This window comes from Setaria italica, chromosome III, assembly GCF_000263155.2.
Source record: "Setaria italica strain Yugu1 chromosome III, Setaria_italica_v2.0, whole genome shotgun sequence".
NCBI lineage: Eukaryota > Viridiplantae > Streptophyta > Magnoliopsida > Poales > Poaceae > Setaria > Setaria italica.
In genome coordinates, this window is record NC_028452.1 from 24,948,663 (window position 1) to 24,971,493 (window position 22,831).

At 45.1% G+C, this 22,831-nt stretch overlaps 3 protein-coding genes across 3 annotated transcripts; all 3 read right to left on the reverse strand.

The window, feature by feature from the left end:
* Positions 1-312: 312 nt before the first annotated feature.
* On the reverse strand, positions 313-3,960 carry LOC101784292 (CAAX prenyl protease 2). The gene is made up of 8 exons (XM_004962297.2): positions 3,533-3,960; positions 3,356-3,418; positions 3,059-3,250; positions 2,410-2,521; positions 2,125-2,193; positions 1,412-1,474; positions 807-887; positions 313-692 (listed from the first exon to the last, which is right to left on the reverse strand). Exons 1-8 carry the CDS (start codon positions 3,761-3,763, stop codon positions 559-561), a joined length of 945 nt encoding a protein of 314 aa, XP_004962354.1. The 5' UTR covers positions 3,764-3,960; the 3' UTR covers positions 313-558.
* Positions 3,961-9,599: 5,639 nt separating this feature from the next.
* LOC101785352 lies at positions 9,600-12,859 on the reverse strand. The gene is made up of 3 exons (XM_004962299.2): positions 12,635-12,859; positions 12,214-12,549; positions 9,600-9,989 (listed from the first exon to the last, which is right to left on the reverse strand). Exons 1-3 carry the CDS (start codon positions 12,714-12,716, stop codon positions 9,832-9,834), a joined length of 576 nt encoding a protein of 191 aa, XP_004962356.1. The 5' UTR covers positions 12,717-12,859; the 3' UTR covers positions 9,600-9,831.
* Positions 12,860-16,477: 3,618 nt separating this feature from the next.
* On the reverse strand, positions 16,478-17,074 carry LOC111256753 (protein trichome birefringence-like 33). Its single transcript, XM_022825263.1, has 2 exons — positions 16,932-17,074; positions 16,478-16,823 (listed from the first exon to the last, which is right to left on the reverse strand). The coding sequence occupies exons 1-2, from the start codon at positions 17,072-17,074 to the stop codon at positions 16,478-16,480; spliced, it is 489 nt and encodes a 162-aa protein (XP_022680998.1).
* Positions 17,075-22,831: the final 5,757 nt, after the last annotated feature.

Sequence of the window (22,831 nt, forward strand, 5' to 3'; positions counted from 1 at the left end):
CATGCTTATCTATTCCCATTTCCCAATTATAACGATCGAAATTTTTGCAGTACGGATTCAGTATTTCTTTAAAGCTAACACTATAACTTTAAGGGGTGTTTGGTTGTAGATGAGATGGTGCATCATAAGCCCATTTCTCAAATTTGGTGGAATAAACTCATTCCTTATACTAGTATTTATTATTAGCTAATTAATTAGTTTGTGAGTAATGATCTGTGATTAATCAACTTTTTCCATTCTGCAACCAAACAAAAAATTAAGGAATAAAAAGATGATGGACTACCTCATTCTTCAAATCAAACACCCTATAAGTGACTCAGCGATTTTCTCATTGGTAAGTATTTAACAAGTGATGAAATGGAATTCTCTGCAAGTCTAATCTCTTAGCCCACAACAAGGGAACAATATCTACAAAAATGTTTTACAACAACAGTATGGAACACTGAAATGAAAAATAAATGAAAAACCTGCCAGCAGTGGCTGCTATCAGCTTAGTGTTTCACTGGTTAGTAGCTGAAAGTCAGGCTCAGGATCCATTGCTCTCCATCTAGTTCTGCACTATCTCCAATTACAAAAACCATGCCAGCACCTGCAACGATCTAACCTAGTGTTGTACAGTTCAGGACTTGTTGCAGGGAAAAGGAGCCAAAAGAAACATACTGAACCAGCCAGAAGTGCTACCGACGCCACTCCTGTGACAGAAAAACAACCAGGCAACATAAGAAGTTGAGCATAATTTTACACGCATTAGTATTTATTTCATTTTATTCAAAGAAAACAGGATGTATATAAATAAATATACACACCTTTTGTCCGTGGTGACGAAAAAACAGGCAAACCCATCATATTGCAAAAGACGTGAGCAACAATAGGAGACAACAGATTCCCTGTAGTTCATTTTTTAAGAAGATGAAAGTTAATTAACACTGAAAAGTTATTCAGACCATTTAAACTTGTAGTTACACCATCATCAATGTCATAAAACCAAATCGAAATTCGATTACAAGCACAATTAGGATAATCAAAGAACTTTTCAGGTTACGATCCATAAGCTTAGTTGAATGTACCAAAATATGGTTGGAAAAACAATGATGAATCAGAATTTTTGTGTCATACAGGTGTTGGTTTTCAAGCTTCTGGAATTTAGAATATCATCCTAAGACTTAACTGTTAAATTGTGAAAGTACAGTACAAATATGATTATTCAAAAACCCGCATGAACTAGGATGGAACGAGAATGAAAATGTCAAATGTTTTTTTGAAGGGAAAAAAAATGAAAATGTCAATGATAAAACATGGAAACTTCAATTCTACAACTAGAAAAGCAATTTCAGAAAGGACAGCAAGTTGATAACATCACTAACAATATACAAATGAGCAATCTAAAACACAAAAAAAGAATGAGTGGGACCTGTTCGAATGAACAAAAATGCTGCATACCACCCGAAGATTACAGTGTAGCCTAACTGGACACCTGAAGGGAAGGTAAGAAGTTAAATCAAGCTCATAAAGTGCAGAAAACAGGTGTCCACAACTGATGAAACAGAAGTAATCTACAAAACTTGATGACAAGGTTTAAGAAAGATATGTGGAGAACTAAAAGACTAATATGTTGGAAGATGCCAATTTGCATGCCAAGCATACTAAAAGGTCAAAAAATGCAGGTTTCTAGCTACACAATCTGTACATGTAATAAGTCCTGATGCCTAAATTGTAACCAATCTCAATCGAGAAATTAATACTTGTGAAATAAGCGTGAGGTTGTAGCAAGAAGTATGAAGATATGAATATTAAGATGATAGGCTTAATGCCATGGTAATCCATTGCATATTGCAAACCACATAGCATGGCTCTTCACTCTTCAGGCAGGCAGTACATTGTGAAAACTGGAGACCATAGTGCAACTAGTTTGAAGGTAAATTTGTATCACTGAAGAATAAACACATTGAACTAGTATGTTGTAGTTCTCCTTGATTTCAGCAGGAACAAACATTATTTCAATATAGGTCCAAAAGTCTGTTCTGAGATTCTGACACCAATATTAAGTTAATCTAGCTCAAAAATTTTCTTCTCATACCATTGCAGGAAGGTACTAAAGGGAAAAAAAGATGTAATGAAAAATACCTACAATCAGTAGTGACCTCATAAAATTGCATCCTTGCTGTTGTAGCTCGAACAAATGATTTAAGTGTGCTGTCAACACAAAGGTTCAGTTAATGTAAAAGAGTCCAACAACATCAACAGCAGAGAATGTATATGCAACCCCAGATGTGCAATTTTGATTTATAAACCAATTGCAAATTAGAGAAAGAAAAATCAGAAAATGTTAGGTTAAATCGGATACATGTAAGGTTGGTCTCTTCAAAATACAAAATTAGTACAACATTATAGAAATGTATAGAAATTTACCTAGACTGAAGAAGACTGGACTCAAAAAAATAATTGTAGACATTTTGAATCCACCACATAAAAGAAGTGGTATCATGCACGCCCTGAAAACCAGCTCCTCGGTAAATGGTGCCTGATCATCATCACCAAACAACATCACTGCAACTATAAAAGAGGGAATCGAAGTGTTTATTAGGTCATTCTCAATGGGAGTTTCATGAACAATAAATGAGTTGCCACATGAGCAATTTTGATGACATGGCACACTATTTATAAGGTGAGAGAAGAAAAAAGTTTCATGAGGATGAAACCATGTGTACACTGTTTCCAAGATCTTTGTGTCTTGCATATAGCCTTGGAAACAACAAAAGATGAAACTATGCATTGTGTGAGCTAGTTCATCTCTGAATTAAATACATTATTGCTTACGTGGCCCTCTTGGAAACATAAATATGAAACTTTGCATTGAGAATAGCCTCAGTAGTCAACTGTTAGCTGGTATAGTGGTATTTATAGTCCCACTCAGAGTCATCAATTCTTCATTTATTGCTAATTTGCTTGCCACACAAATCTTCGGCCATGCACTGGGTAATCTTAGGCCACTGGTTTACAGAATCTTATAAAAATTATAAGAAGTACAGAACGATAGTGGTGAAGGGGAAGAACAGACCACTACATAGTTCCGCCACACCATTACATCATCAAGGGCGGCTTGGATCCGAAGAACAAGCCTCTGGGCGGAGCTGATCCCCGCCTCATCACCATCTCCGCCCCACGAGCTCGCAAGAGGCCAGAGTTTATTGACGAACGACCCAGCATACACTAGGGATGTAAGGAAAAGTGGAATTGCCACTGCCTGAAGCTGAAGAAGAACCAGCGTTTCAGTCCAAGCGAGAAGAATCAGAAGCTCCACATTAATGAGCGAGCTACAAAACTGCAACTTGTTTGCTGACGATAGCTCGCTTACCAAGTGATCCTTCCTAATGCCAAACACCGCGAGCATATCAGCAAAGTCGCCGAGGCTCCAGACCTGGGAGGCAAAAGGGGAGGAATACGAGAAGATGGTGGATTTGAGATTCGGTCCGGTGATCCAGAGCCAGGGTTTAGAGAGGGGTTCAGATGGGATCAGAGCAGGGGCGCTTACCCGTAGGAGCGCCGCTGTGGCGAGCGCGGAGGCGGTCGAGGCGACGGCGGCGCAGGCGAAGCGGCGGTGGAGGAAGGCGCGGAGCGAGGTCGGCGGCGGGAAGCGGAGGATGACCGTCGGGGCGTAGAGGACAGCGACGTAGGATACGGCCATGGCGGCGCACGCCGCCACCGCCGCGGCTCCGGGTATCGCCGGCGGCGAGGCGGGGCGGAGACCCGCCGGCGAAGCCATATTACTGCGGTGGAGTGGGCGTCACTCGAGGTTGTTCATTGGCTCCTAGATTCAAGAGGAGGAGGAGGTGAGGGGATGGGGCGGTGGAGCGAGGAAAAGGACGCCGGCGCCGGAGGGGGAGGACGGAAGAGGGTGAGCAACGGCGGCTGCAGGCCTGGAGCGACTCGAAGTGGCGAAACTGCGAAAGGTAGGTACCATATGGGACAAAGGGAATGTGCCGGAATTTTTTTTAAAAAAAAGAGAGAAAGGGAAAAATGAGCTGCTCAATGTTTGGATGGGCCGTGAGTCCGTGACAGTGTGACATTGGCCCAATTATTTTAAAGCGCTGGCCCTTAAACTGAGTTAAACAGTTATTTTTGTCCTTTCAAAAAAGTTATTTTTGTGCCACTGCACATTCAGTCAATCACGAACTCGGATCACAAAGGCCTTGCATGTTTGCATCCAACCACCTATTTCTTTTTCGCAGGAACTAGGATCGTGTACCTATACATTGCTACAGGCAACAAACATTTATGACCTGGTTTGGTTCGTGACTTATTTTGAAGCATCCGTCACATCAAATGTTTAGATACTAATTAGGAGTATTAAATGTAGACTATTTACAAAACCCATTACATAAGTGAAGGCTAAACGGCGAGACGAATCGATTATGCCTAATTGGTCCATGATTTGACAATGTGTTGCTACTGCTAATGATAGATTAATTAGGCTTAATAGATTCGTCTCGTCGTTTAGCCTCCACTTATGTAATGGGTTTTGTAAATAGTCTACGTTTAATACTCCTAATTAGTATCTAAACATTCGATGTGACACGTGCTAAAAATAAGCAAAGGGAACCAAACACCCCTATATTGCACTGTATTGAGCATTCGATGTATCGAAGAAAGTGGTTAAAGACCCCTCCCAGCTCAATACAAAGCCAGCAATTACCGCTTCAGTATAAGGACATAGATCAACCAATTACATGTGGCTCACAGGCATCAAGAAATGTGAAGTGAAGGGATCACAGAAACGTACAGAGGGCACCACGAATTACAGGGAGGGCAGTGCCAATACTAAACAAAGAGCACCTCAGCCCTAGCAAGGGACTCAGAATTACAAGACGTCCTGTTAAGCCGCCGCTAAGTATCAATTTCACAATTTACACGAGAGAGGGGGGGCGGGAAGAAATCGTAGGTGAATCTCCTAGGCCGAAGACCAAAAAATCTTGTAGAACTCAAGCTGATGAATTGGAGAATAGCTTCAAAAGATTGTTCAGAGCTTCTGGGTAAAACTTTCTAGCAAAAAGGTAGCAAGGTCTTTTACTTCCTTTCCACATACATGGGATCAGCGTCACAACTTTCTGCAATGGAGACGAAAAAATACATTAACATTCATACACATATGCTACAACACATCATTTTTTCAACTAAGAATTATTCGAGTGAGACAGTCTTCAGCATGCCAGCTAGTGGTTGGAAAGTGTCTTAACATGTATCAGAAAAGAGTTTACATGCATGTACTTAAAACTAGGTCACAGTCACCTCGCTTAACTATCCAAAACTAAGGGTGTGTTTGGATAGGATTCTCCGGACGATTCTAGTCATTTTAATCGGGCAAACCACCCAAACGCAAAAATTCTAGTTCGATTCCCTGGGAATCGATTCCCCCACCATCGACCGAAATAACTACAGAAGAGAATCGTCCCTCCCGTCGCTTCCAGAAAAATCGCACCTTCCCTCCCTTCCGCAACCTGCCTCCCCTCCCTTCCGCATCTGCTCTTGCGCGACCCCGAGCTCCGGCCGGCCGCCTCTGCCCTGCGCCCCCCCCCCAAACTCCGACCGCCTCTCCCTCACGCGGTCCCCAGCTCCGGCCGACGGCCTCTGCCCTCGCGCGGCCCCCAACTCCGGCCGGCCGGCCGCCGCTCCCTCACGCGCCCCCACCTCCAGCCGTCGCTCCCTCGCGCGGTCCTCAGCTCCGGTCGGCCGCCTCTGCCCATGCCGGCCTCCAACTCCGGCTGCCGCTCCCTCGTTTTGTCCCCAACTCCGACCGTCTCTCCCTCGCGCGGCCCGCAGCTCCAGCTGGCCGGCCGCTGCTCCCTCACGCGCCCCCAGCTCTAACCGCTGCTCCCTCGCGCGGTCCCCAGCTCCGGCCACCGCGGAAGCATCGGCTTCGGGGACGAGGCTGAAGTGTCGGGGGCGGATTTGTGAAAAAAATCGAGAACGCCAAACGCATTGCTTCTCTTGCCAGCGATTCTTGAGGCAGCGGATTCTTTTGCCATCAAGCTTCTTGAAAAATCGATTCTCAGGGAAGCTGAAACAAACACGCCCTAAGATCAAGACTGATACCCGCAAGGCACACAAGAAAGAAAAATATTTTCAAGTATTTTCAGATAAGTACGGTACAATGTAACACGATAACCACGACCAAATCCCAGCAACGAAGTAATAGCAAATTCCTAAGTGGTGCTTGGGAGACAAGGAGGAGATATTCTTACCTTATCATCACTTGTAATGTGGAAATTCTCATTGACAGACTGCAAAAAATAAAGCAAACAAATTGATCAGTATGAAACACAAAGACGACAAGTGGCAAAAAAATATTTTTCCATTTAGCAAGATAAAAACACACCGTTATGTTCTTTAAGAGTTCATAGGTAACATCTGCAGCTCTATATGACCTTGGATGCCATTTTCCCTCGGACCAATCAACATGAGTCACCGACCAGTTAGCAATTCCACCAGAATGTACCATATGAAGATTAAAGCCCAACTATATAAAAAGGAGTAGCAAGGGACCAAGAATAAAGCAAAGATAAAATATCAGTTCAAAAGAATTATTGACATTGAAGAGGGTTGGCAAATAATGCTCATCAGCAATACAGTTGTGTCCCTCTGCTGGCTGCAAATCACAAAAGCAAAGCATTTCTTAGCTAAAACCAAGTTTTAAGGAACCATGAATTGTTCTAATAAGGTTAAATGAACCCATGATCATTGGTTCTGGAAACAGCTATTATGTAGCATGGTCATAATGCTGACAGACTGTCATGTGAATATTTGTATGAGATGTAATGTAACATGCTCAAGCTGTCAGTTATAAATCAAGCCTGTGTGCTGTAGTCGCACACTGACAAAACAAATAAAAAGGATTTGACTCCCCATTTGACTCATGAGGTTTATGGCCTGACACAGTTGGAACTATGGAACACAAGTCTTTCCCCGAATTTTCCTAATTTGCAAATGTCTCAAAAATCAAGGTTAAGATGAATAAGATACCATTTCATCAACCAACAGAATACATAAATGCTGGTGAGTAAAGTAATTAAATCATAGGAACCAAAATTCAGATTTTGCACAATTCAATAATGCTGTGAGAAGGCAAGCTCAGCTATACATCATATATGACAAGAGGTACAAAAGCACACAATTTGGTGTAGCAACTGGAAATCCCCATGACACCAGTGATGTGATTAAGAAAATATTAAAGCATATGGCACATCCAAATGCCAATTGATCTGGAGACACTGGAAATCCCCGTGATACCAGTGATGTTACACTGATAAAAGAATTTTCAAAGCATACCACACATCTAAATGCCAAATAACCCTGTTAATTCAGTTTCCAATAGGTAGTACAATGGAACAACCATTCTCTCAATACGAAACTTAGAGGTGCAGCACCCATATGACACATCGAGAAGGAGGGAGCGGACGGCTGATGGGAGAGAAGGAAGGGCTGCGCGGGTTTTGAGGAGGATGTGGATGCTGGAGGAAAGATCGCAGGCCTGCCGTGCTTCGGGCCTCAAGCGGACACCTAAAATCGACCGCAGCGAGGGCCACGGGGCGAGGAGCGATTGACGGACCGTAAAAACGTCACCTCTTTGGTGAGATATTTGGTCTTTTAGCTGTAGAGATAGAGACAGAGATAGAGAAAAGAGTTCATCCTTTCACCAGTCATGAGGAAGATAGGTGCCTCCAATTTGCTTGGACCCACGTTTTGGTAAAGTGGTAAAATATCTTCAACCAATCTCTCAAATTTGAATTCTTACATCTATTTCATCCGCATTCCAACCCCCTACTTCTCTACGGACTCCAACTGATCTCTCATATGTGTCTCTCTATTTTCCACTCATCATCATTTTATTCATATCATGTAAATAACAAGTTAATTGTTTCATGTGAAAATGATAATGTTGTGGCTACTATTATGACTGGATTTGCAACAATTATTTTTAAATGGCTATGTTTTGAACGTGTATTTAAAAGTACAAATTTAAAGAAAATATGAGGCACATTAATAAGAAAATAAAAGGTGCATGATCGTGAAATTGCATATAAAACATCCAAAATGAATTTACAAAACTCTCTTTCACCTCTTCATTTATCTCTGCTTCTCATGGTGTCACCATTCTTCTCTCCCTCTGCCCAGGCGGCATAAGCAGCCAGCTACGCTGCCGACAATCGCAGTCCCTCTCCCTCCCCATCTCTGCTCTCCCTCCATCCTCTCCATAGATGCTGGGCCGGTGAAGGACCGCCCCAGGCGGCAGGGCGCTACCAGGCCGAGATGTGGCGATGCATATCCGGCTAGATTCGCTAGTACCCACTTATTTCTTTCTTTACTCAATTCCACTCCAGAGATGGGATAGCGTGAATCCCAGCAGTTAGTGACATGAGCAGATGAGGACTCGTGTAGGCCTTTAGGAGGTCCCACATGTGAGAGCTCAGGCGATGGATGAGAGTTGGGGTTCGAGCCTTCGAGGGCTTGTTTGGAGACTGTTTTTTCCGTCTGGAACCTCAGAAAAAGGGTAAGGGCTGGGATGGGGAGTCGGTTGGAATTGCTCTAAGTTGGTAGCGAGAAAAATACTCCATGGTAGCTCAAAGCTCATGCTTAGCCTTCTTACCTAGCCATACATAAAACACACGAGTGTTGTTTAGATAGCGGGGAAAAGCGGACTGGAATTCGAAACATGGAGGTGATGACAATGTCTTCCTTGTTTGAATTGAGGGAATAATGGGACAAGAAACCTAGACTTGGATTGGGGGAGAGTCTTTTCCCACTAATCCAAACCTAAACTTCCAATGCCACACCATTAGAAGCTAACCATTCTAGGAGTACGGAGTACATGAGAATTTAGCGGTTAGAGGCTTGCCCTCTACAAGTTTCACACTCCGGCCAATAACCTCTAGTTCCAAAGAAGAAAATTGGGCGAAAACAGAAGATATCCTTTTTAAATGTGGTGAAGAAAATAGGGGAAAATAGAGGATCCCCTTTTCAAAGGTGGTGCTCGCTGCGAGCATCATTTTGTGCTGCAATATTTGTTTATGGTAACAGTTCTGGTTCCGTGATAGAGAGCATGTGGGGAGCTGCCCAAGTGTGCTCTTTGTTATGTTTATTATAGTGGAACGTGCTCATCGAGCTTCGAGTTCTAAACTCAGTAATCACATTTTTCTGGATCACAAATTAATGACATTATTATTTTAGTGGTACTGTGGTAGGTGATGTGTAATTTGATAGAGAGATATATTTGTTGACTTCATCAATGCTCCATCAGGCTGGCTCCAGTCTCTCGAATATGCTCAAAGGTAGAATGTGGGTGTATTTAAGTGAAAAGTAATTCCACACCTAGCTATCCACATTGTGTGCACGGTTCGAGTCACTAGATCACATGATTTTCATGCATAAAAAAAGGGATACATGTGTGCACGCACATGCAAGTTTCGGCAAAGTCTTTATGCCAAGTGTCCGATGTTCAAGTATGGCACTAAACTATGCATGCTAATTTCTACGAAATTTACATTGGATGAGTGGGCATGCATACTCTCGCAGGTTTATAATAATCAAAATGAAGGGAAAGAAAATGAAAACGCAATCCAAAGCCTCATACAAAATCAATTCCTTATCAATTCACTAGCCAACACGTCAACAAAATAAATGTGCAAAGAAGCAAGATCTGAGAAAGGAGGAAGTAATCTTGAAGTATTACAATAATGCATGTTCATCACGTAAAAATGTTACAGCCCTCCAATCCGCGAGCTATGGTGTAATAAATTATCTATATAAATCAATAACAACATGCATTCAAAGGTCCAATTAAGCTGACTCTGAAGGCGCCGGCGCCGGTGAAGGAGCAGCAGCATCCAACCGCACCGTGGTGGAAGCACCATGTGCCTTACCGGAGCTCTGGAGCTGTGCCATGGCACGGCGAGGGTTCGCACGGTGTACCTCGCACAATTCTGAAAAAGCTACGCCTGCCGTTGCAAATATAACATAGTACATGAGTCAATTAGTCAGCAATTCAGCATGCATAAACCAATACTATGCATTATTACTTACCAAGTAATATTAAGCACAAAATTAACTAACTATGCACAAACCTTATCATATACTACAGTGTACTCCACTTGCAGCAATTTGCTTATTTTTCCCTCAAAACTAACTAATGTTTGCATTTTTTTCTCAATAACAGGGACGGCAGGAGAACATTTCAATATTCATTCGTCTAAATTTTAGTAGCATCTAATAGCATTTTTTGTAATGTGATGACTATCCTGCACTGTCTGGCGAGCAGAGGATAAGAACGATGACCCCACTCCCATGATCAAATAAATGACGACGGCTAGCCAAGTACTCCCTTCGTTCTTAAATATATGACGCCGTTGATTTTTTACTTCAACCTTGACCATCAATATTTATTGAGCGAGTTAGTTAACTAAAATAAAATGTGTATCATTAGGTCTATTGTTAAATATACTTTAAATTTAACTTGTAGATTTGTCTATTTGCAAAAAAATTTGTAGAAAAGACGAATAGTCAAACAAATGAAAAAAAAGTCAACGGGAACGGAGGGAGTACTTCCGGAGACAAACTGGCACACCGGGCCTCTGTTTCGAACACGAAATCTTATTTCCCTTCTAGGAGTACCACCATTCATCGCAAATTCGTCGTTTGTATCGCCACCGGACTCACAAAGCCGGCCGGCCAGAACACGCAGACTTGGTCGAAGCAGACGGCCTCGCGTCCGACAACCACACGGAGCAGAAGCCCGGAGGAAGCAAGAGGTTGCACCAAATGTCAGCTTCAAACATATGAGACGACGCAAAGGCATCCGATGAGAAAGATGCCCTGTTATTGGGTCGATCGTCTGAGTTGACGTGATCCCATCGATCGATCTGCCCCCAAACTGGCCTATAATACCAGGCTCCACGCACACACCAAACCGTGCTTGCCTTCACTTAAACTACTGCAGGTTTCGATCGGGACGAACCACCGGCGAAAATGGGCGACAACCGCAAGACGTCGTGGCCGGAGGTGGAGGGGCTGCCGGCCGAGGTGGCGAAGCAGAAGATCCTGGCCGACCGGGCGGACGTGAAGGTGGTCGTCCTGCCTGACGGCTCCTTCGTGACCACCGATTTCGACATCAAGCGCGTCCGCGTCTTCGTCGACAGGGCTGGCATCGTGGCCAAGGTTCCCAAGGTCGGCTAAGGGCTCATGGAGTATGTATGGTGAGGACGAATTTGTGATCAATAATGCCAGTTGTTACCGCGAGCAACGTGTTGTTGGGTGATGTTTGTTACTTCAGTTTTCATTAAGTGTCCTCGTGATGGAGTGGATTGTTAATATGTGAGTGATGCCTGTTCTATTTTATATTCCGACCTCTTCCAAATTATTGGTCATTTTAGTTCTCTCGATAGGTTAAACTTGTCTAACAAGCTTAACTGAATCTATAGAACAAAATAGCAATATTAATGATGCCAAGTTAATTTCATTAAATAATTTATAGAGAAATTATATAAAACAAAATGACCATATTCATAATCGTTTTACCTGATCTAAAGAAAAACTGAAGCAGTTTTCTTATAAAGTTTAAACCTTTATTACCTTGAGAAACATCTGTATAAAATTTCCTTCAAAAAAGCATCTGTATAAAATCCATGACCTGATTCGATTTATGTCATGAGAAATGAAAATGAAAAATACTTGAAATTATGTAAATGTCGAAAAGTTCTTTTGGTACTTAAATTTCATGACTAGATTTTATTTGACTTGGTACTTAATCACTAATTGGTTAAGCTAATCAGTATAATCCTTGAGGGTTTCTTTTTCTTTTCTTCCAATTATTTAGTTCGAGCTCATTAGCTCTTCTAATCATTAATCCTTAAGGGTGGGTTTCATATGCTCCCACTTTTTATTATATGGTTATTAAGTGTAATGCCGTAGACACAGTTTCAAATAGACTCGTTGTCTATTGATTTAACTTGGCCTGATCTGGCCCCCATAAGTTCCACACGATACGTTTCCGGTAGTGCGTGGTTCTACCTAAAGTTTCGTTCAAACAAAAAAAAAGAAAAGGCAAAAAGCAAAACTCGAAACAAAAAACAAAGAAAAGTCATTGGTCACACGCTTCGGCCTATGCGAACAAAACCCAGCGCAGAACATCCTATAACTGTAACGAACTGAGGATCGAGCGCTTACCCTCTCCGGCGGCGAGGTTGGCGTAGAGGTTGACGATGTTGGGGCACCCCTGGAGGCAGGCCGGCGAGCAGACCGCGCCGGCGACGCGCGGGTCGAGGAGGGAGTCGGAGGAGATGCCGACGGTGGCGCGGTCGACGCCGCACGCGCGCACGCAGCGGTCGGTCTCCACCGTGCCCGCGAGCCGGCCGTCCTCGACCACCACCTCCGACGTCCGGCACTGGTACGCCGTCGGCCGCCCCGCGCAGTGCGTGTTCTCCAGCACGCACCGCCGCGACGTCGACGACACGGCGAACGCGCACAGCTCCGCCGCCAGCTGCTCGCACACCACCCTCGCCCCTGCCAGGACAGTTGAAACAAAAGCCATCAGAACCTGCAGGCCATACATGCTACGATATGACCATACCGATACCGCCATGGTTACCAAGTGCGGAGGAGAGAAGAAGGGACAGGGAGAAGACGAAAGCTGCAAGCTTTGTGTGCAGGAGGAGGACGGAAGAAGCCATGGATGCTGATCGACGCTGCTCGCGCTGGGCTTAAGCCTCAGATTTCTTTACGTGTGCTCTGGGGTTAACGAGGGAAAGCTGCTCACTGCTTAGAGAAGTAGGATTGATTATATACAAACTACTAGAAGGGGGATTGGCCGTGTTTAAAACTGCCTAACACTTTGCCGAACCATTCTTCTTAAGACTTCCAACACGGCGTCAGTCAAACCCGTTGCCGTCTGTCCTTTTAATTTCTTTGGTCTTTGTTTTGCTTTTTATTAGATGTATATATGTCACAGTTCTGAATTCTAATGATATATGACCTGCTAAAAGCGTACGTACGATTTATCATGAAAAGTAGAGCAGTACTTTTTTTTCTCTCTCCCCAAATGTGTGTTGGCGCGGTGGCGCCTAATTCAGTTGATCAAGGGTGCTTTCCTTCCTTTAATTAGATGTGCACACCAATTGACGTCAACAATGGAAGACAAACAAGCATTCAAAAGTACGCGCAGTGAGTGGCGTATAGAAGGCCGTGAAGAACGGGGCAGGTTCGGTCACGGGAGGAAATTTGATCGCAACTTGGCAGCAACGCGTTTCCTTCCTGTTACTTTCTCCCTCGTTTCTGTCAAGCCTCTCGATGTGACAATATGCCCAGCGGTTTTACATTTCTTTTCCTCCTGAGAATAGAAGAATCCCCAGTATAGAGTATAGACTGACCAAATAAACCGGTCAACTCGTCCATGCGTCCACGAGACCTACTGGCCGGAAAGTGAGATGAAGTCTGGACCCTGGACGTCTTTGCCTTAGACTTCACTAGGTGCCATACGGTCATTACAGTATTGGAATTATCAAAATATACTAGGTATATCCCTCACAAAAAGTAAAGGTAGTAGTGTCCATTTTTCAACTTCCTAAATATATAGGAAAATAAGTTAATTTTAACGGATAAACTTATTTTAAGATTCGTACTAATTCTGAATTATCTAAGAGCGCCTACTTCTCCTCCGCCTCCCACTCCTCCTGTTCTTCTCTCATGCGCGGCTTTGACCCGAAAACCCTTAGGTGGCGTTTGGATTGTAGGATATGGAGGGAGGGAATAGGAAGTGGGGAAGGATGGAAATCTTATCCAATGTTTGTCTCATGTTAAAAAGAAATAAGAAGGGATAGGGAAAGGGAAATGCAGACCTCATTTCTCACCAATTTATTCCCATAAGGAGGGGTGGGTTAAGATCAGGATAAGAGCTTTGTAGTCGTCGCAATCGCAGCAGGACACCCTCCTCTTGACCTTGCTCATTGCGCCAGTTTTAGCTTCACGGAGCGCTACCATGGCATGGCCTCTGGCACGCTCGGTAGCTGGAGATACGAGCGCTTGCGGAGCCACCCTCAGCTCCGGACACGTGCTGGCCACCGGAGATGCGAGCGTCGGTGGAGCCGCCCTCACCTCGGACGCGTGCTGTTGCCTCGCACGCGCGCTGGCTGTCAGAGCCCCTTTGCCTCGCATGCGTCAGACACTCGGACCGTCAGAGCCCCTCTGCCTCCCCTGCATGTGTGTGGAGGATCTAGGTAACCTTATCCCCTCGGTCGGATGCCTATGGACTCTAGTTGGCTCCACTCCACACACATGCACGGGAGACAAAGGGGCTCCAGCGGTCCGAGTGTCCGATGCATGCAAGGCAAAGGGGCTCCAGCGGCCGGTGCGCGTGCGAGGTGACAGCATGCGTTCGAGGTGAGGGCGGCTCCACCGACGCTCGCATCTTCGACGGCTAGCGCACATCCGGAGCGAGGGTGGCTCGTAGGCGCTCGCATCTCCAGCTATCGAGCACGCCGGAGGCCATGCCGTTGTGGCGCTCGTGAAGCTGAAACTAGCATAGCGGGTAAGGTCAAAAGGAGGGCGTCCCATTGCGATTGCGATGACCACGAAGCTCTTATCCGATCTTAACCCACCCCTCCCGATGGGAATAAATCTGTGGGAAATGAGGTCCGCATTTTCCTTTCCCTATCCCTTCTTATTTCCTTTTCCCATGAGACAAACTTGGATAAGATTTCCATCCTTCCCCATTTCTCATTCCCTCCCTCCATATCCCACAATCCAAACGCCACCTAGGGACAATTTTATCCTGAGGGTGCACAGACATAGCAACAACTTTGGCTTGATGATGATGCTAGAGTCATTAGCTATAGATCGAGTCGGCATTTGAGCCCTATTTTGCTGTAAGTTACATACTATGTTGATAGTTTTATGGTATGTTGCTTTGTGGCAACTGTTGTGGATATGAGAGTAAGCTCATAAGTTCATCGAGAGCCCTCTTTTGCTAAGAAACTGATTATTGAGATCTATAACAGGGCCATTGGTGGTGCTAGCCAGCCAGGTTAGTTGGTGGGCTTTAGCAGATTTGAGCATTTTCAGCCTAGCCGGGCCAGGCTTGGGCAGAAGAGGAACCTAACTCTGAAAGAAAATTCGAGCCGGCCCAACAATTTGTTTCAATTATTTTTACATTAAAAAAGGAAGACAGTCTGGCCAGCTAGGAGCTGGTCTAAAAAATTAGCATGAAACTACTTAAGGATGGTCTAAAAAATTAGCCTGAAACTACTCTAGGACGTTCGTTGCTACTACCTCTGTTCCAAATTATATGTCGTTTTGAATTTTCTAGGTTCATAGATATTATTATGCTACTTGGACGTACATTATATCTAGGTGCATAATAATATCTATGAATCTAAAAAAGCTAAAACGATCTGCAATTTGAAACGGAGGGAGTACAAATTTTAGACTCGAAATTAGCTGGTCTTTTTCCATCCCGAGTTGAGTATTGCTCAGGTCCAAGTTTTACAGTCCCTATATGAGTTGAGTGGTGTAGATGTGTAGTTTCGCAGGTGTAAGTAAGTGTGAACATTTCTATGGTGGTCTTTTTTCCTTATGCAATGAGCTCTTGCTCCTTCGCTAAGATTGAGCGAGGTAACATGGTGACAGGCCAGCCCATAGTTGGAGGCAAGCATGCATGGGATTGGATCCAATAGTTGGTGAGCTACCACCTAAGAAGACAGGAGGAGCATGCATGGTCTATGGGAGAGTCATATGTGGAGAAGAACAATAATAGCTCGTGTGGCTGCCAACTTCGACTTAACAAATCAATATTCTCATGCTAGAAAAACAACATCGATCTGACTCATCTAAGAACATTGACATTTTTTTTTGGAAAATAGAAAAGTCTCCAACCTCTACAACCGTATGCAACCAAATTTTTACAGCTCACGAGCTAATCACACATAATATGTGAAAGAGTACCTGAGTACACAAGTAAAAATGAAGAAAAAAAGTTTATATTCCTTCTCAATCTATTCTTGGCATAGATATCCGAGGAGACGACGATCTCCAATGTCTTTGTTTGCCAAATGGACAGTCTCCATTATATCCTTATGCTGCAACAGGGATAAAAATCGTAAACAATACTTTCCCTAAGCCAACTAACCTGTATAAAAGATATAAACCATTTAAAAAAACAAATTAAACATACACCAAATCGTCCATATAAAAGGTGCAACCCAACAAAAATCAAATTTATACCATTCTTGCTTATGCTGGTAAACAAATATTTTGAGCAAGCTATTGACATTGACATATTGTAAAGCTCTCCTCATTTTGAATCAACCCGCGCCCATTGTTATCAAATTTCAGGTTAAGAATCTGATACATTCCAGAGGTATTCTTGTGCACATGAATATACAGACGGAATGTAATTACAGTTGCAAAATTTTGCAATGCTCCCAAATGAAACAGGGGCCTAAGGGTAGAAGAGCTTGGAGTAGAGGAGCTCGTTCCATGTGTCCTGGAGACCCGGGAGGCACCAGTGCACGCAGTCGGCGTACGTCCTGGGTTCCGCCAGCTGCTCCGCCGTCGGCGGTATCCACTGCCACTTGTAGACGGAGGTGTGCGCGTCATTGCGGTACATGAACAGCTGCGTGACGTTGAGGAACGTCAGCGTCACGTCGGCACTGTCGCCGTCGAGGATCTCCCTGATCACCCGCATCACGCTCCGCCGGCTGTCCGAGCTCCAGTACCCCTCGTCCTCGATCATCGCCGTCTCGTTGTAGCAGTTGCCCCCCGGCGCGTCGCCCCAGTCCGGGCTCCTGCACGCACGCCACGCCATGTGTGTGTGAGCTCACCTGCTGGTGGCGTAAGATACCTGCAGCTAGCCATGTGATTGTGATGGTGAAGGCGAAACCCTGCTTGCTTACTTCCCGTGAGTAGGCGACATGCTGGTGAAGAAGACCCTGGTGGTGTTCAAGTCCATGTTGTCCCTCACCCACTGCAGCATGGCCCGGAACGCCATGCCGTACGCCTCCTCTGTCGGCACCCAGCTCCCCGCAGCCTCCTCCATCCCGGCGCCCTCATCAAGCTACAACGCCGAAGGTTAGGAGAACATCTGGGGCAGCCAACGCGGATTTTTGTAACCTGCGGCGTAGCTACCCATCCCAGCGGACGGAGGAAACGACTCCCACGCGTCACTTGGAGATTTGCGATACGGGATGGGTCAGCCCAGAAGCGCCTAGATTAGCGACCTTGTTTAGTTTCCAATTTAGGAGTGACAAAATTGACATTTTACCATAAATACGTAACCGTAACGTTTCGTTTGTATTTGTGAATTATTGTCCAAATATTGACTAATTAGGCTCAAAAGATTCGTCTCGCAAAGTACAACAAAACTGTGCAATTAGTTTTTGATTTCATCTACATTTAGTACTCCATGCATGTGCCGCAAGTTTGATGTGATGGGGAATCTTCTTTTTACATAGTGTCAAAGTTGGGAGTTTGGAGGGAAACTAAACATGGCTCAAACATGGCTCAAGTGGACTTTACAGCGTGGCGGGGTAAAATAGGATGTCGGTCAAACGATGGACCGAAACGAAAAACAACCGTTCACACCGAATCTGGTTAAACGTAATGGATGGCTTCGAAGGCAAGGAAGATCAGATCCCGGCGCCTACAGATGGCAGAAGTCTGAATGCCGGCGCTTGCACCGACCATAAGGTTCCAGATGCAGGGACCTCGAAGCGTCGGGGCTACGGCAAATCATCAACCTGCCTAAGCTAAGGCAATCGATGGGCGGAAAGATTCACCACTGATGATGAGGGGAGTCGTCCCTGACGGCGAGCCGCCGACTCATCACTGCTCGCGGACATCGTGCCTGGCGGCGAGCACGTGACGGCTCTAGCATCGGAGCAGGGGATCCAGATACAGGTGGCTGGAAGTGGAGTCACAGGATCAATTTTTCGCGACCGTACCTGAAGAAAGCAGATTACAGACATAGATCTTGACGTAGTTAAATAGGATTTGGCCAACACAAGGGCACAAAGGATTAAAAACAAAGAAACACTGAAGAAAAGTACAACCAAACTTACAGCCAGCAAACGACCGAAATGACAACCACAACACACCGACAACAGAAGAAGCACGAAGGGGGAGGACACTCCCAACCCCGCCACCCTAACAGGCTACCCTAAGAGCTGAACCTGCAAAAGAGATACACCGTCGCCAACGATGTCTAAGGAGAGGAAGCTCGAAGCACAAAACGGTGGCAAAAATATCCACCGAACAACATGACCACGGCGGCAAAGCATCCGCCAGAGCAGAAGAACAGCGGCAAAGCATCCGCCCGGACCAATCAGCGGTGGCACAAAATCCACCCGATCAACACAACATCAGTGGTGGCAAAGCATCCACCCAAACAACATCATGGCGGTAAAGCATCCGCCCAGTCACACGGTGGCAAAGCATCCACCTCAACGAAGAACGGTGGCAAAACATCCACCCAACGACCACAATTTGAGTGGTGAAGCATCCATCCAGAGGAAGCACCAACAGCACGACAGTGGTAACCAAGGCGACGATGAACAATTTAAAGTGAAGGCAGGCATAGAAGAAAAAATTCCGTTGGAGAAATGATGACCACCACCACCACGACAACTGCAAACTGCGTGAACTTCCGAGACGACGTCTCCAGGGAGGGATACGACGCCACTGTCGCCGCCATTGCCCGACCTAAATGGTCAGGGTTTACACCCAGGAAGCTCGCAGGTACAAAAGGGGGAGGGGCAGAAGAATGACGCCTCCAAGGAGGTAAACGGTGCCTGAGGGTGTCACCGTCATCTGCTCGCAAGCAAGCAGAGACTTTCGCCTTGCCCCCACCCCCAAGCACGCCGCCAACCTTCTAGAGCTGCCGCCACGCACCAAGGAGGGCAGTCAGTGGGGCGCAGGTCAATGGCCAGCGTGGTACACCATCCACCATGGTGGACGGTCCATCTCCCCTAAAATCCGGCAACGGTGAAGACCCACAGTGGTGGCAGCTTCCGAGGCTGCCGCGGCAAGCTTGGGACGCTACCACCAAGACCCCTCCACGCGGATCTAGGCACGGTGACGACCGGTAGCCCTTGCCTGTGGCCGGACCGTCGGTCCTCCATCGACGTGGTCGCAGCAGTGCCGGCGGCCAGCCAAGCGGACTGACGATAGGGGCGGCACGTGATGATAGTGCTGCAAAGGCCGAGCGGTGCCCGTCAAGCCCCGGCTAGGGGAGGCGGTGGGGCACACTGCCAAGGCGCGAGGCCGGGTGGTGCCCGCCGGGCCCCGGCCAGGGGGGTGGAGGGGCGCACCGCCAAGGCCAAAGTGGGGTGGTGAGGAGCGCCGCCAAGGCTAGGTGGGCAGCGCATCCATGGTGGCGGCAGGAAGGAGCAAGGACGAGCTCAGCTCATAGATCCGGTGGTGGAGTTGGTGGATCCGGCCATGGGAGGCACGGATCCAACCTCCAACTGCCGGCATTGGTCGGAGAAGCGACCGGGGTTCACTGGGATTTAAGGTTGAGGGGAGGGATGGGGAGGAGGAAAGGAGGAGGGGGCGCTGTCGCCACCCGCCGGCTGGCGATGACAGCAATGGCTAACCAGGCTCCATGGAGGGGGAGGCTGCCGGCGGTGCACTGGTCGCCCCCGAGTCGCCTGGGAGGGGCGACGCGGCGGGAACAGGCAGTCGGAATCGGGTTTCTCTCACAAGATCAATTGACCCACCTGTCGGAGAAGAAACCCACGTCCACGCCGCGGGAGCGGCTGAAACCAGGAGAGAAGATCCCCCGTGCTAGCAGGTTTGGGGTCGACGGCGAGGAACAAGATGACAGGAGGTCATCATATCTGTATCCACTGAAGTGCAGATAAAAGTTATCTATTATCCAATATAACTTACTCCTTAGTGTCTATCGTTGTGCTTCAGCAAAGAACACGAGGAACTATACTAAAGTAAACTAGATTTGTTTGATTTTCCTGGAGCCGCATTATCATAAGTGATTGGATACGTAGAATACTGCTAACACAATTGTTAGTTGATACAATTACTGCCAAATTTTGGTGGCAGAGCTGCGACTAAACTGAATATTTGCCAACAGCTTTGTGTCTGCTCCTGACCTGAGCATAATTAAGAAACGACACAGCCACACGATAGGCACAAAAAGATGCGCAACATTGTAACTCTAAAGGAATGATAAGACTACTTAATTAAAAGAAAGGACCATCCTTGGTATACCAGTACAGTGGATGATACACACAACCACGTTCCTTTTCCAATGGCTACGCTGAGAAGAAACAGTGGAATTCACACATTAGCATTCCCCCCACAACGAGACTTCATGAATCATTGCGGAACCTATTAAAAAAGTACATCGTTAATTGTAGCACTTAGAACGATATTGACTGATTCCTATTTCGCCGTTAATGTTTAATCTATGGTGATTGCTGCCCCGCCTGCATCCATTGCTGTGTTTGTAGACCAACGACGATTCTCAAGATTATAAAAGTGTGCATATGACAATAAAAAAATACTATATTGAATAGGAGATAAGGTAAAAGAGTAGCCAAGCGAAAAGGCATTGAAATTCTTAGCTATACACTTGATGCAAATTTGCTGGGGTCAAGGGCACATGTACATCCATAAACAACACTTTATTCAAATAAGCAACGTCTTGTTGCGGCTACTAATGCCTAGCCGATTAACTTGAAAGCAGCAGCTTTCCTTGCAAGCTGCACTCGTGTGTTGGGAGACAGGTCAAATACTGGGCTACCAAATGGAGCTTCATTCAAATAACCATCACGCGGATCATGCTCATCTCCTGCAGTAGAATAGGTAAAGTCGTTCAATCATCATGGCTGACTAAGCATGTACTTCATTTAGATTCTTCACACGCAATTTTTGAATGGTCAATTATTCAATACAGAATACTATGCAAAAGAATCAAGTTGGTATATTGAGTACTAAAAATGCTACTAAATTTGAGAGTATATATATGCTTCAAATTCCTACAAAACTATGTGGCTTCAATAGAACTCCATGCAAGGGGGCTGGTGTAGCATCAAAGATAATGCCTACCACAAAAAAGATGAGGATCAAAAGTTCTTAACATGGAAATGATGGTGGTATAAAAAAGAATTTTGACATAAATAAAATCCCAATAATATAAGCAACAATGACAGTACGAATCAATAGAACTGCCAGGTGGTGGATGCAGTGACACTCAGGTTTGCTCACAACCTCTACAATACCACCTACATAGCACTTAATAGATACTGAAATAATGCAGGAATAGATTTACACAAACTCTTGGTTTCACCAGCCAAGCGTTGGAGGAGCATATCAACGAAGGGAGCACCTACAACACGGTGGATGAAACCGACAACAAACTGGCGGAGAATTGAAGGAGACCTCCACACATTATCTAGCCAAGACAAGTGTCAATTTCAAAATCAAGTAGCAAAATCATGTATGCATTCAATAATTGCATCTTACCACATAACCATTGTGACAATCAACTGCAGTGTGTGCAATATAATGACTGTTAGGTACGACTTCATGCTATCCATGTCAGCAATGTAACAAATGTTATGTATGACTTCATGCTATCCATCTCAGAAATTATTCTTTACCTAGCAGTCAGATCATATCTCAGCAATTAGCAGGGGAGTAGTGAAAAAAATATCAGAGTCAAGCAAATGGTTGATGTGCTAAGAGTAAAGCTAATTCCAGCACACAAAAAGGTGTAACATCTAACATCTAATACTGCTCTAAGACAACACAAAACCTAGCAAAAACTGCAGATCAAGCAAGATTATATCTATGTCTAGGTGTAACTAAATGTTTGAACAGAAATCAGTGTTGCATAATTAATCCTTGTAGAAAAAAGGATGGAAGATAGTCTGCATCTTCTAACGAAGAAGGTGAAAGGGGCTACGTGCTCGCTCGTTATAAGAGAATGACTGAATGAGTCACAGTTGGGTGACAGTGATGTACTATATTACCGATAGAAAAGAGTAACATGCAGGCAGCTATAACATCTTGAACAAAGAAATGAGGTACAAGTGTTTCAACCAACACATTATAAGGTACATGCATAACTTCCTACCGAAAAGCCTCCGAAATATACCCATGATCAGGAGATACAGCAATATTAGTAGTAGTGAACACTATGGTTGTGCTACCTATGCAATGCCACATGCTTTATTTTGGAAATTCATCATGCTGATTAAGTCCGTGAGACTAGATAAAAATGTCAGGTAGGTCAATAATTAACTTACATATATTCTTCTGTGTGCTTAGGTACCGCATAGCTGAGACAAAATTGCACGTACAGCACTCCAGTACTATTGACACTGCAAGAAACAATTCAAGTTTCAGATTAACAATCCATTCACTATTGCACTGTCGCAAAATAAATTAAATAAAACTGTCAACAACACAAATTTGCTGCCATGACCAGAGAAAAACTAGCAACAAGAATTATGGCAAAGTTTAACCTAATAACAAAAGAGTGAATGAGCAGCGATCTTGTTGGAACACATTCCTGCCAATAATCACAGATGCCACTTTTGTCCCACAAATTGTTGAGATGACATCATATAACTGCTTGAGAGAACTTTGCTGACCCAGAAATGAAATCTAGCAGGGAAAACTACTTAAGATCTTGTTTGGATAGTATTGGATTGAAGTGGAACGAAGGGGATTGAGTCTAAAATAAACTAATTTCCCTTCCAATCCCTCTCGTTCTACTTCAATCCACTACTATCCAAACAAGGCCTAAGCCGTTTGGCTCGGCAAATGAGCGCAG

Excerpts from the sequence above, each read along its gene's own strand:
- LOC101784292 (XM_004962297.2), bottom strand. The coding sequence starts at position 3,763 with ATGGCTTCGCCGGCGGGTCTCCGCCCCGCCTCGCCGCCGGCGATACCC. Across the intron at positions 3,251-3,355 it reads GCATTAGGAAGGATCACTTG|CTTCAGGCAGTGGCAATTCC; the intron begins GTAAGCGAGCTA and ends GTTCTTCTTCAG. Across the intron at positions 693-806 it reads TTCGTCACCACGGACAAAAG|GAGTGGCGTCGGTAGCACTT; the intron begins GTGTGTATATTT and ends TTTCTGTCACAG.
- LOC101785352 (XM_004962299.2), bottom strand. The coding sequence starts at position 12,716 with ATGGCTTCTTCCGTCCTCCTCCTGCACACAAAGCTTGCAGCTTTCGTC. Across the intron at positions 12,550-12,634 it reads TCTTCTCTCCTCCGCACTTG|GGGCGAGGGTGGTGTGCGAG; the intron begins GTAACCATGGCG and ends CTGTCCTGGCAG. Across the intron at positions 9,990-12,213 it reads CAACCTCGCCGCCGGAGAGG|GCGTAGCTTTTTCAGAATTG; the intron begins GTAAGCGCTCGA and ends TTGCAACGGCAG.
- LOC111256753 (XM_022825263.1), bottom strand. The coding sequence starts at position 17,074 with ATGGAGGAGGCTGCGGGGAGCTGGGTGCCGACAGAGGAGGCGTACGGC. Across the intron at positions 16,824-16,931 it reads ATGTCGCCTACTCACGGGAA|GAGCCCGGACTGGGGCGACG; the intron begins GTAAGCAAGCAG and ends GCGTGCGTGCAG.